The sequence below is a fragment of the Poecilia reticulata genome, chromosome 5 (assembly GCF_904066995.2).
Source record: "Poecilia reticulata chromosome 5, P_reticulata-male-v2, whole genome shotgun sequence".
Classification (NCBI taxonomy): domain Eukaryota; kingdom Metazoa; phylum Chordata; class Actinopteri; order Cyprinodontiformes; family Poeciliidae; genus Poecilia; species Poecilia reticulata.
Genome location: NC_088834.1, coordinates 6,581,405 through 6,594,027, shown reverse-complemented (window position 1 = coordinate 6,594,027; position 12,623 = coordinate 6,581,405). Strand labels below are relative to the sequence as shown.

General features: G+C 34.2%; 1 protein-coding gene across 7 annotated transcripts; it reads right to left on the bottom strand.

The window, feature by feature from the left end:
• On the bottom strand, positions 1-9,714 carry im:7151449 (complement factor H). 7 transcript variants are annotated; one of them, XM_008409056.3, is made up of 13 exons: positions 9,621-9,714; positions 8,122-8,307; positions 7,884-7,983; positions 6,924-6,994; positions 6,640-6,822; positions 5,386-5,451; positions 4,041-4,139; positions 3,843-3,899; positions 2,552-2,590; positions 2,432-2,473; positions 2,278-2,329; positions 1,136-1,211; positions 120-928 (listed from the first exon to the last, which is right to left on the bottom strand). In XM_008409056.3, the coding sequence occupies exons 2-12, from the start codon at positions 8,273-8,275 to the stop codon at positions 1,154-1,156; spliced, it is 921 nt and encodes a 306-aa protein (XP_008407278.2). In that variant the 5' UTR covers positions 8,276-8,307; positions 9,621-9,714; the 3' UTR covers positions 120-928; positions 1,136-1,153. The 7 variants fall into 7 exon arrangements, with proteins under 7 accessions (XP_008407275.2, XP_008407278.2, XP_008407276.2 ...); XM_008409054.3 differs by having other exon boundaries at positions 131-928; positions 4,041-4,091; positions 9,499-9,692; XM_008409051.3 differs by having other exon boundaries at positions 174-928; positions 9,499-9,691.
• Between the last annotated feature and the right edge of the window lie 2,909 nt (positions 9,715-12,623).

Here is a 12,623-nt window from a genome sequence, read left to right as displayed (position 1 = left end):
AAAAAGTGACCTCGTACATGAAGTCCAATGAAGAATCATCAGTTTTTGCTGTGGGGGTTTCCAATTTTTGGGACCACAGGGTCAACAGGATAATAACTTTATCCTGTTCTGTCCTGGCAGTAATTACTTTATAATTCATAGAATACATTATTCAATGTACACTTCTATAGTTTTCCCGTGATCTGAGTTTATAAAAGGACTTGAGTGTTTGATTTACATCTCCGCCTTTACATATTCATACAACAGTACATTTTTATATACATTGCTTTATTGTTAAAAATTGTATTTTTTTCCCCCTTTTTTTATCTGAAAATGTTACATTGTAGAGATGTTTTGGAATCTTTCTCAATGAAAAGGATTTCTGTTGTTCTGCAGAGTAGATCAAACCACCCGAGAACAATAAACAATTATGAAAAGAAAGACAAGTCAGGAGGCGAATAACAGATAGTATCTTCACCAGCCTCCAAAGCAGACTGTAAACTGAATTAACTCCATTGTGTCCTTCCTGAACAACTTGTATTATGTCTCTGTCGTGATAAAATGGAACACAACAGGAAAACCAGGAAGCTCAAAGGATAAAGCTTTCTCAAGAACTTTAAACTGCGTGTTCTTTAAATTACTGAAATAATTTATAACACATGTAGAAAAATGGTTTACAACATAAATAGTACATACAAAAATATTAAGTGAAATAAAATATTTACAACTTACATAGACTAATTACAAAAATGACTATAAAAAAGTGCTTCTAAATATTAAGCTTTGACACAATACAATAGTATTACAATAGGTTTGGTCTTCTATTAAAAGTGCAAAAATAAAACTATAAATGGAAGCCACTTGTTTTGTCAAATGCTTGTTGGTAAAGAGTTTGGCAGTCCTTCATCTGCAGTAGATGTCCTAACAGATGGGTCCAGTTCCAACAGATCTAAAAACAGAGACAAGGAAGCAAAGAGAAACTGATTTATCAGAGTTGCATTTCCATAGTGGTGAACAAAGAAAACTGACAACAGTGATGTTCCTTCTTGTTTCAGTGTGACATTCATGTCAGTACTTCACATTTCATAAACAAGTTAAACAGGATTGTTTGGTATTCTGATGGTCTTAGGTCAGAAAATACATATGAAATGAATACCTGAATGAAGAAGGACACTTAAAGACTTTGGAACTGTAATAACTCCGGCTTCAGGTCTTCTCCAGTGTCATATGAGCTATAGTGTCATCAAATAAGGAATTTGTGTGAGAATTATTGGGCTGTAATATTGATTTAAAAAAAAGTTTTAATGCATATGTAATTAGCATTCCAGGGAATTAAATGTTAGTCACTGTAATAGAAATATTTTTGAGAAAAATATTACAGTTCTGAAATCCAGTAAGATTTGACAGAATGAATGGCCCCTTTCACCCGATTATACATTAGTAGAATGTTTAGCAACCTTGAAGAAAGCAGAGAGTGTTGCTCAGTCTAAACTGTGTGTTTTGTCTTCACTTCAAGACCAGATGACAAAAAATAAATCCTGAACATCCTTCAGCCTGTGAAAAGGTTTCAAAGCTATTTCTAAGACTTTATGACTTCATCAGAGACTCATTACCTTCTATGCAAAACCTGGCCTGGTGCTAAAGTTTCACAGAAGTGGCCGACAAGCTAAATTCCTGCAAGAGCACATCAAAAGCAACCCTTTCCCAACCCTTGTCTTAAAGACACTTTTCCCTTTTTAGGTGTTTCCTTGCGTCAGCCCATGTGATTTAAATTAATGGTTGAATCACAGGAGTTTTCAAAACTGCTTTCATTTTTTTCCCCTGAAAGCAGGAAAAAATCTAAAACACGCAAGGTGGCGTGCCTTGATCACCAGGGTTGGGAACCACTGATCCAAAGCATCTGCAGTGCACCTGCCTCAGTGAAGGTCAGAGTTCATGACCCAACAAAAAATGACATTTATGAGAGAGTTTGAACTTAAATAAAAAGGACATAATGAGTTTTTAATGGCTAGACATTAAAAGCTCTATATGCCTTTTTATATTGGTTTGTTATAAAAAACCAACTAAATCACTACATAACATAACTCCTTAAGATGAATGCTTGTACATTGTTTCAGTGCTTTTCAGTGAATTTAATAGCTTATAATGGAATCAAGTGGTCAACCTTACTGTGCATTTATAAGTGAACATGCAGAGGTTGAAGAGACAGAACATGCAAAGGGGAACATTAGCATGAACTAAAGAAGAATTATAAAGACATGCAGTTGTTAGTAAATATTATAAAATAAAATTACTCACCCTTTCCTTCTCATAAGAAACTTGTTTAAAAAGAATGCAACTAGGCAGAGTACTGTGAAGGAAATTAAACAAATATACCTTTTTTTATAATTTTTCATTTCAGACATAGAGAATAGTAATATTAAATTCAAATAGAAACTTTAATCAATGTTACCTATTGTAACAACCACCACACTGATTATAACAGCTGCATGTCCTGTAATGACACAGACAAAATAATGTTAAAACCCAACCAATGATAATGCATGTTTGGATTTCAAAACAAAAAACTCACCTTTATCTTTGTTTACATTTAAAGTCTCTATATTCTGTTCTGTAAGAACAAATTAGTGTGGTTAGTGGATTTACAACATTACAGTTAAGATCAGATTTAGTCTTTAAGGTTAAACATCAACACACAAAAATTCACAATGCTTTAGAGAACTGATTAAAAAAAATACTCAGTGTGACTCTAATGAAATATAACATAAATGGTAACAAAGTATAAAAACAACACAAAGTGTTTTCTGATAAACCCTAAATCAAACTACACCATCATGTCTGCTTGTACCACATTAAACTACAATGAAAAATCAACAGGACACTTTTGGCAGCAAATATTAAGACTTAGTTGTCTTTTATGGATCTTTCTTTGCTAATGTTTTCACACAAATATTCACCATTTTGTACTTTCGCAGTTTTGATCTGTTCATAAGCAATTCTATTTGGGTTACTGAGGATTTACAACCAATAGTGTGAAGTCATGTTCTATCATGATAAATAATAGGTACTAGCAGAAATATTACAGTTTCACTAGGAGGTCACAATGTCATTTTTTCATAATAGTCAACTTTATCAAAACCACAACCATTAGAAACAGGCTATAACATAACACTTTCAGAAAATATGTAATTAAATTAAAAGTGAAATAAAGTGAGACAGGAGAATTTAGCTCTACAATTAATCAGAATACTTTACTACACAGATAAATAAACTGATATCCAACTGCTGGTTATCACGTGGTTTTACGTTTACAGGTAAAACACAGAAATATGTTGGAATCAAAATGGTAAAAAGTTGGCAAGAAATTGATTTATGAACTGGCAAAGGGAAGAGCAAGAGAAACGTGTTGCCATAAAAACAATATAAAGCCCCAAAGTAAAAAAAAGAAGAAAGGAGAGAAAAAAAACAAAAAACCACATATAATGTCTCAAATATATGCAAATAATGCAAATAAAAAAAAAACATGTTATTGTTTTAGGAGGAAGACATATGTTATTACAGTTAAGGCATTAAAGGGGAAACTAAATTAAAAAACTCACTAATGACATAAGCTTTGTATGACCCGTCTCATTTGCTATGATCAGCACTGAAGATTTCATTGTCTTAGAAATGTAATGTAATTTCCTTTACTGGTGTCATACCCAAACACATGCGATCATGACCAAAAACAAAAACAAAAAAAGACAACAATAAAAAAAAATATATTGAGACCTGCTGCAATGACAAATTTTATGTTCAAAAATTGCCTCCCAGCTTGACTTAAAAATACATTTTAGAGCTTTTTAAAAGAAAAATTTGGATACCTTTTTTAGAAGTACTGGGTGTAGTATTAGTTTCCTCAGATGATCTTATTCTGTGACCTTTAAATGACAAAGTTAGCACAGTTATCATATATTTCCTAATTTGAATGAAATAAATGTGTTTAATCAATCAGAATAATGATTTAAAACATTCATGCAACAAATATGCAGGCAGGATTACAAGTGAACATGTTTCTGTACCTTGTTTCAATGTTGAGATATTTGTGGATGATCTAGCTGTGACAGTTGTGGCTTTGTGAAAAGTTGGTGTAACAGTCAAACCATTAGCAGTAGATGTTTCTGTTACATAAAAATAATTATCATCTAAGGCTGAATGAGGGACAGTTTATTGTGAGGGAGTAAATTTAAAATATACATAAGTGCTGTGAAAAAGTCTTTACCCTCTTCAAGAGCTCTGTTTCTATTCCATCACTGTCAGCAACATATTTGTTTTAAATGCCGGTTGGCGGGTTAGATGCCAGGTGCTGGGTTTTAAACATTGATTTGAATTGATTTTCCTTTGAATGGCCTGATATCAATACATCAAACTCTTACATTGATCCTGTAATGTGTCTTTGTGACTTATCAATGATGGGCAGTAGTTGTGACAACACTAATTTAAAAAACTGTGACAATTTAAGATTGAAAAACACAGGCACTGTTGACATGATACCCAATATTCTCATTCTTTTTTAAATTTTGCAAAAAGCTTTCTGTGAAACAAGTTCTGTCAGTTTCAGCTCAGCTTGCAAGGCGTTTCAAGCAGAGGGTAGAGAAATGCTAAAAGCTTTTTTCAGTTTGTACACGAAGAACATAAAGATGCAAACTGCCCCTAGTGCGTAGGGCAAAACTGGTTTCTGTTTTCCGAATGACGGTGCATAAATACTGAGAAAACAAGCCAACAAGGAAACAATATGCAGGGAAAACATGCTAGCTTGAGAATACAGATCACACTGGGTGAGGGAACTACAGCCAGTGATAAATCTCAATCTACAGTGATAGACTGGAATCGAGGACAGCTGTTTGAAGCACACACATACACCAGATCACTATAATCAAGTACAGGCAAAAAAGTAGCTGTGATCAAAAGCTTCCGAGGGAGAAATATGATTTATTTATGTAGGAAAACCCAAGTTTCACCTTTAGCTTGGGTTTTACTACAAGCTAATAAAAAAAAATCAGGTCATAGTGTGTTATTTATTTATTTTTTTTAAATCATTTTAGCCGGCTTCGTGTTGCTATTTAGTTTCTATTTAAGTAATCGGACTGGGATGTGATGAGTGACATTTTTATAAAATGTGGTTAATATATCAATAACGATTTTATAAGGGGAAAAATTACTAGTCTCCTATAAGGCCAGGCTAGTTTGGATCAGATCTTTTCCTTCATATTTTTGATTATTATAAATATTTAAGTGTTTTAAAGAAATCTGTCATGGGGTAAACACTTTTTCACAGAACTTTATACAAATCCTGTTGTTAATATGTCACAAAGTACAATGCAAACATGTAACTGTGGAAAAATAGATTTATCGTGAATTCTATACCTTGTTCTGTTGTTGTGGAAGCAGTTGTAATAATGTTTGTTGTAATTTTGCCTTCTGTGGTCAAACCTATAAATAAGCATTCAGCTGAGATCATCCTGAATTCATATCTTCTGCATAGACTAGATGTGCAACATGCAGGTCATTTTAATTTGACATGCACAGCCAACTTAACAACTGACAGTCATGCAGCATGCATTTGATTGTAGGTTTTATTCATAGAAAGTATCTATTTATGTTGCAATCTCATAGTCAAGACTGCTGCTACTGCCTCTCTGAACTTGGATGACATGTTAGCAAGACACATTATGATGAGTGACAAACAGTTTAGTGCTAAGTAACTTTTAGGTAAAGTACTCTGAAGTGTTTAGGAGTAAATGGATGATCCAATTAGTACAGAATCCACAGTGGATAAGCAAAGGCATAAAAGGGCAAATAGAAAAGAATGGTCTCATTCTTTAGCGCTGAAACATGAAAGCCAGGTTATTGTGCTAGGTTTCCATGGTGATCCCTTGGCAACTTCTGCTGTAAAGTGTGTATACTGTCTTCAGCTTAAAAATAAACTTATTTAATTTAATTTCATATTAGTTTTACAATTGGATAAAATGAGAAAGAGCAAGCAGAGATGGTCTTGTGACACACCTTTAATGCTTGTTAAAAAGCATGTTTGAGCAAAACAACAACTGCAAACCCAGAAGATATTTCGAACCACGAATAAGGCTTTCAGAGGAATGAATTGCATTCCAGGCTGCCACTATTTGACCGCTCTTCTAGGCTATAAGTAAACAAACTTAGAAAGGCTTGAAGTGGTTTTTTTATGCAATACAACCACAAATTACAGCATTGTTTCATTATTGTTACACATTATTGCATGTAATAAAGGATCCTAAATTCTCCTCTTTTACAATTTCACTGTGTATCAAGAACAAAGGTACGTTTGCTCTTTTATGGAAAAATTTGCATTTGAACTCATACTAATGTTGGCTTTTTTTGATTATGTTGGAAATCCAGAGAGACTTTTTTAAAAAAAAACAAGTGAAAATGAACAGTGAAAATGAACAGTTAGTCCTGATGAGGGTAGGTTTCCTCTCTGGATGAATCATTGTCAGTTTTATATGGTGGTGAAATGACATTGAGTAATTATACAAGTAGTTGAAAGATGGTTAACATTATTCACAAATGTATTTGCAAACTGTTTGTATGTTGTCTTGGCTAATGAATCTTCTGTGAAGCCTGAAATAAAACACAAGAACTTACCAATGCATTGTGGAGGCTCAGAATCATATTTGCCGGTTTTGGTACACTGAATAGTTTGATTCCCAAGCATGGTGTATCCTGCTTTACATGTGAAATGTATAGTTTGTTGATATTCTGGTTTAATGTCACTCTTCCAAGAATGTTCGCCATTTTCCACTTCGGTTGGTTTGGAACAAGTAACAACTGAGAAAATGAGAAAAAGAAAATAGTTGTTACATGTTCAAACATGTAATAGCAACAACTGTGTAGAAAAAAGAAAATAGTTCAAACTGAACAACACTTACTGTTACATGATGCCTTTCCAAACCACCCTCTTGGAAGGCAGTGTTTGTAGCTTGATCCACTTATCTGGTAACTGAATAAAGACAAAAGAAATAATAATGAATGAAAGAATCTGATGATCCTTAAATAAAGTTTAGCTTTGCAAGAAGGGCTTAATTTTTAACAATTAGGCTACTAATTTTATATTTTGCACTTACTCTTTTAGATAGAGTAATTTTCTTCCCTTTAAGTAGGGTGTAGCCTAGATTTCTTCCCAAAAATAACATTGGCTATGATCTCAAAATCCTCATGGAAGAATGTGGTATGAGCCGATGAAATCATATTTAAACAACTGGACCAACATTCCAAGAGGTAAGTTTTAAAAACACAGCACGTAATAAAAAAATCCAGAGTAAAATATGGGGGCAGCATCCTTTTTTTACATCTACTTATCAACGCAGGGTCACAGGGTGATAGCGCCTATGTTTAGCACCCATTGGGAAACAGTATGTGTCGTTCCTAGACAGGTTAGTACTACCTCACAGGGTGTGGCCGCATGAAAGGTACTAATAACCTGGCATTTCACTCAGGTTTTTACTAAACTAAATATTCTCTTACAAAAGCAAAGAACTGAACTGAAGTAGTAAAGAATTTGTTTTATCTTAAAACTGTAGTTTTGTCTGGAAGAAATTATGAAAAGCTCCATAAATCTTATGACTTTTTTCTATCTGATGTTTTATATATATATATATATATATATATATATATATATATATATTTAAATGTGCGTAGATGTCCAAATGGAGATTTTGACAAAGATCAGATGGTTGTATGGTACATAAATGCTGGTATTGCAGCAATCAACAAAAATACTCCGATTAGTCATACTGCTCCAAGTCAAGGCAAACACTTGATTTTCTGAGATAACACCATGGCATTTAAGCAAATAATTACAAAATTTAAATATGTGGAATCATACATACCCTTCTTCACAGGTTACTGTAACCACTGAACCAAACAGAGTACCCTGGCTGGTATTAAATTCCATGTGTGGCTCTGCTTTAGGGAAACCACAGTCTTTCTCTTTGATATAAAAACAAAAACACACACACAGACATAAAACAGACGTAAGTGTAGGATTATATAGAGACAAGATGACCACATAAAGCATATTGGATACTGTGTACATCAGATGTAATAAGCCAGTCAGGCAGGACTCACTCTTGCAGTTGAGATCTGGCTCAGTCCACTTGTTATCGATGCAGTTCATGATCCCAGAGCCACTTGCTTTTTCATATCCATTGCTGCACTCTAAGGTGACCTCAGAACTCTCTGGGAAATCATTTTTTAGGAGAGATTCTTCGGTGAGAACCATGTTCTCTCCAGCTTCAGGTTTAGAACATTGCGCTAGGAGAAAATAAAAATTAAAATTAAGAAAAAACACACACACACACACTGGTAAAAAAAAAAAAAAAAAAAAAACAGCCCCTTGCTCTACACTTCACTTTGTACAAAGAATCTGGACTCTCTGCTACTGAGAAACAGTTGCTTGCTTGAGGTGTGGACTCAACTTGAGTTTTAAATTTTACCTACATTCTACGTTTGGCCGTGACGTAATGCGCCAGTTCTAGGCTATGAGGCTTATCGGAAATGCCCAGCACTGTAAACAACAATCCTCTACTGCCAATAGGGGAACTCAGTTGAGCTGAACTAGAGGGCTGTTAATGTTAATTCAATATTTGGAAGTGGCAAACACGGACATTACGGCTTTGTTCACTTCCTCCGGTGCCATTGTTAAAACTACAGGCAGACTACAATTCCAAAATAGGGCAGAAAATATAATCGTTCACAACTTCTACTGTTCACTGATTGGCCCGGAAGTAATTCTTCCAGAGGAATCCACTTCGATAGGAGAAAATCCTGATGGAGCAATGAAGTGAGATTAGAAACGAGCGGAATTGCGTTGGAAGGCAATGACAAGGCTACACAAAACTTATTGTGATATTTGGTCATTTTAAAATGCGTCTACAAAATATGGTGTAATATGCTAATATGCTAAATAATAAATTAGTATTTTTTGTGTGAACACAAGGTTAATTACCGGGAAAAATATTAACATGTAATTTGTACGTAATATGCACATCATACAATTCCAGAGGCAGCATGTAAATGATGTAATTTAGGTAAAAGGCAAACTCCCCCCCCCCCCATGGGGATTTAAACATCTACTACATTGTCTATTTTTGCTGAATCTAAAGTGTTTTGGATAATAATAGTAGTAGTACACACCCTAAACTGTTGTGAACGTTTTGTCTTCTAAGTCTTCTCTCTAAGCAAAATTGATACATTTCTAATATGCTTAATCTTAAAACGTAATATTCTAAAACATCTATGTGGCGTTTCAAAGAAAAATCTGACTGTGACTTAGACGTAGTTGTTAAAGTCCAGGTTATTTTTAAATAAAGGCGTTCTCATTTGTCAAAGTAACCATGACACGAGGCAAATAAAATTTAAACTGCTTTTTATAGGTGACAACATAGCCTGTACAGCAATATCAAATCTATTTCTAGCCGACTTCGCCGGTGATGTATTCCTGACCTGCAACAGTCCCAATAAACAGGTACAAGATGAGGAGTTTTCTCTGTCTGCGGGTGTCCAGTAAAACCTCCATAACAGGGTGTAGAAGGAGATACAAACTATCCGGATAAAGCTGCCTCTACCTCAGTCCAACTTCGTTAGAGTGGAAACGCGGTGTGTAAAGACGCTCCTCACCCGTGTAAATGATTCTCCTCCCACTGAAGACTAATAGTCTCTCTGTTGGTCAAGTCAAACACAGTTACTACAGGCAGAAGCGGTGAGGTTTTCAAAATAAAAGTATTGGTTTGCTTGTGGAAGTTTCTAATACTGTTATGGAAAACGTTTTCATAGTTTATTGTTTTTCTCCAAACTCAAACAAATAACTTTCACAAAAATATAACTCCACAGGACCCTAACCCATAAGCAATTTTCAGTTTTGATGACATTTCCCCAAATCTGTAAGCTGAATTTTAGAAATGAGTAATTCACTTTATTTTGGAAAACACTTCTGGATATGTTTAGAATTTTAGTTTTGGTTGCAGGCTTTTAAGGGGAAGTTTTTTCTTTTACACACAAATTAGTCAAAAATTCTTACAGTCAAGAGTAAAATCAATAAAACAAGGTAAATAGAATTAAATAATACTGAAATATCCACATGTAAGTGATGGCTAAGACAGGACAGGTATTTTTTTTCCCTCACCAGTCATCCTTGGCCTCTTATGAAACAGTTTCCTCCAAATGTTGCAGTTGCAGAAAGTGGAATCCTTTGGGTGTGACCTCTGATCTATTAACATGCCGCTATTAATCATTAGCTGTTCTTTAAATGTTTGTGTGTGGAAAAACAAAATATAATAATAAAATCGTAATTATTTTTGATATAAACGTCAAACTGGCAATGATTTAATCCTTAAACTAATCCGCCCTTTTCACAGTACATAAACCAGTAAAATGAGTGTGAGTCACTCTCTGTAGTTTTGAGTATTGTTATGGATACAGCTGATCATTTTTTCCAAAAGGAGGTTGTGACTGATTGCCTCACACACACATACATAGTTACATTCCAAGGAATCCGGCACCCATTTCGAACCACAACCGTGTTGACAGGGGCTTTCTTTTTCTCCACCCAGTTACCAGAGGAACACCCAGACATAAAGGCCTTGTTACCAGGCAACATAAAGCGTTGTGTCCTCTATTTTAACACTTAAAGGACTTTCTTATCCAAAGCTGTCCCAACACATAAAATGTACTTTTAACACAATAATTCTGATGAAACACATCACTTAGCTAATACATAATGCTTAACTTATCTTCAGGTTTGGTTTAGAAGTTGAAAAATGTAACGCCTGATTATGTAAGGTCTGTAAAATGCGACATGTGAGAACAGTACTGGCCTCTATTCCCTTGTAAGGCATGTAGAAATATACCAGGATTAGTAGGCGCAGGTTGGGGCATAGCGGGCTTTTCTTATCTCTCTCAACACTCCGTCCAAGTGAAGGATCAAGACACCTCCCTTGCTCAGTAGCTTGCAAGAATGCATCTGTTTCTCCTCATGTCTGATAATGGGGAAAACATGTTTCCAAAGTATATATATCAACCTTTGGCTGCATAATTCACCTGCTTTTAGACATACCAACAAAGTGATGTAAAAAACTAACTACTCTCATGTTTCTTCACATGGCTTTAATTTTTCTTTGCAGAATGCTTTTTTTTTATCACACACTTCACTGCTTCAACAGCTTCATCTTGGGTAAAACTTTTAATTCTCATCCATTTTTCACAAAACTACAGGATGAAACCGTTTTATATTAAAATGCGAGGCTTATGACGATGACTTCCAATTGTCTGTTGCTGCAAAGTCCTATCTGGTCAAAAAAAACATAAATAAGCAATACCAAAAGCTAAAATTGACTCATTTGTCAATTTTACAAATAAATAGTGGCACTTAGAGTTTCATTAATGATACCATGTTTTATTTAAAAAGTAGGAAGTGTAATATTAGCTTAAAAAGTACAGCAAGGGAAAAAAAACGTATTTAAGTCCAATGCTTTAAAAAATAATCGCATGTTCCCTTCACTCGCACAAAAAATGATGAATTTTACATGGGAGTTAGCGACATCTAGAGCTGAAAAAGACAAACTGCACCAAAAAATAAAATAAATAAAATAAATAAAGTCGACAAAAACATGATTCTACGCGTCTTATATGTGCAATGAATGATCATATAATTAACTGGGTCACACTTATGACTTTTGTTACTGGAGTTCAGTAATACGCTTTCATTTTATATTTTTTTAAAAAGAAGGAAGTTGTTGCAAAAAAGTAGAAGATAGTATTAGAAATGTCTTAATGCAAACAACAGAAGCTTAAGATTTACTTTAACAACTATTAGGCAAATCTTAAAACAGTTTCAAAAACAAAAAAGGTCAAAAGGAAAAAAGTATTTTTACACTTTTTTGTTATATGGTCATAATTTATGCAGCATCCTTTTTTTAATCAAAACTGGTGCTAAAGAAATGCAACATAAATTAACGCCCAGATGAATCAAGAAGTTAAGGAAATTTGACTTAATTCAGTGGCAGTCTTCAACCAGATGTGATTTGAATACTGTCTTTGAGAAGATTAAAAAAAATCTAAATATGGAAACAGAAAATAAGATTTTCATCAAAGTTTTATTTTTAGGGCATGAACAAAATGTTATAACCTACACTTTTCAATCTAATTTAAATATGCTCTCTTTTAATATTTTTTTAAAATAAAAATTAGAACAATTTTAAAAATACCTATTTGGTTTTCTCTCTGCAGGTTTGCATATAAAGGTGCAGTATAATGTACAAACATTTACATTTACAGAATGTAGAAGGTACCACAATTAATTTTTCCTAACCAAGCAATGTAAGGTCACAGTATGATGCAGAGAGACTCAATGGAGCCGTCCTTACAGCACCAGTCAGTCACCTGACAGCAGGGCTGGCTGAAGTCTCCATGGGACCTAAGCAAAACTTTGTTTTTGAGCCCTCAATTTCTGCTAATAACTTTGCTGGAATCAACAGTCAGAGGATTTGATGACACCTGATATAAACCTATTGCATCTCTGACTGTCCTGTTTACAATATCCTGTATGCATGTATAATTTAGTGGTAGTAAAA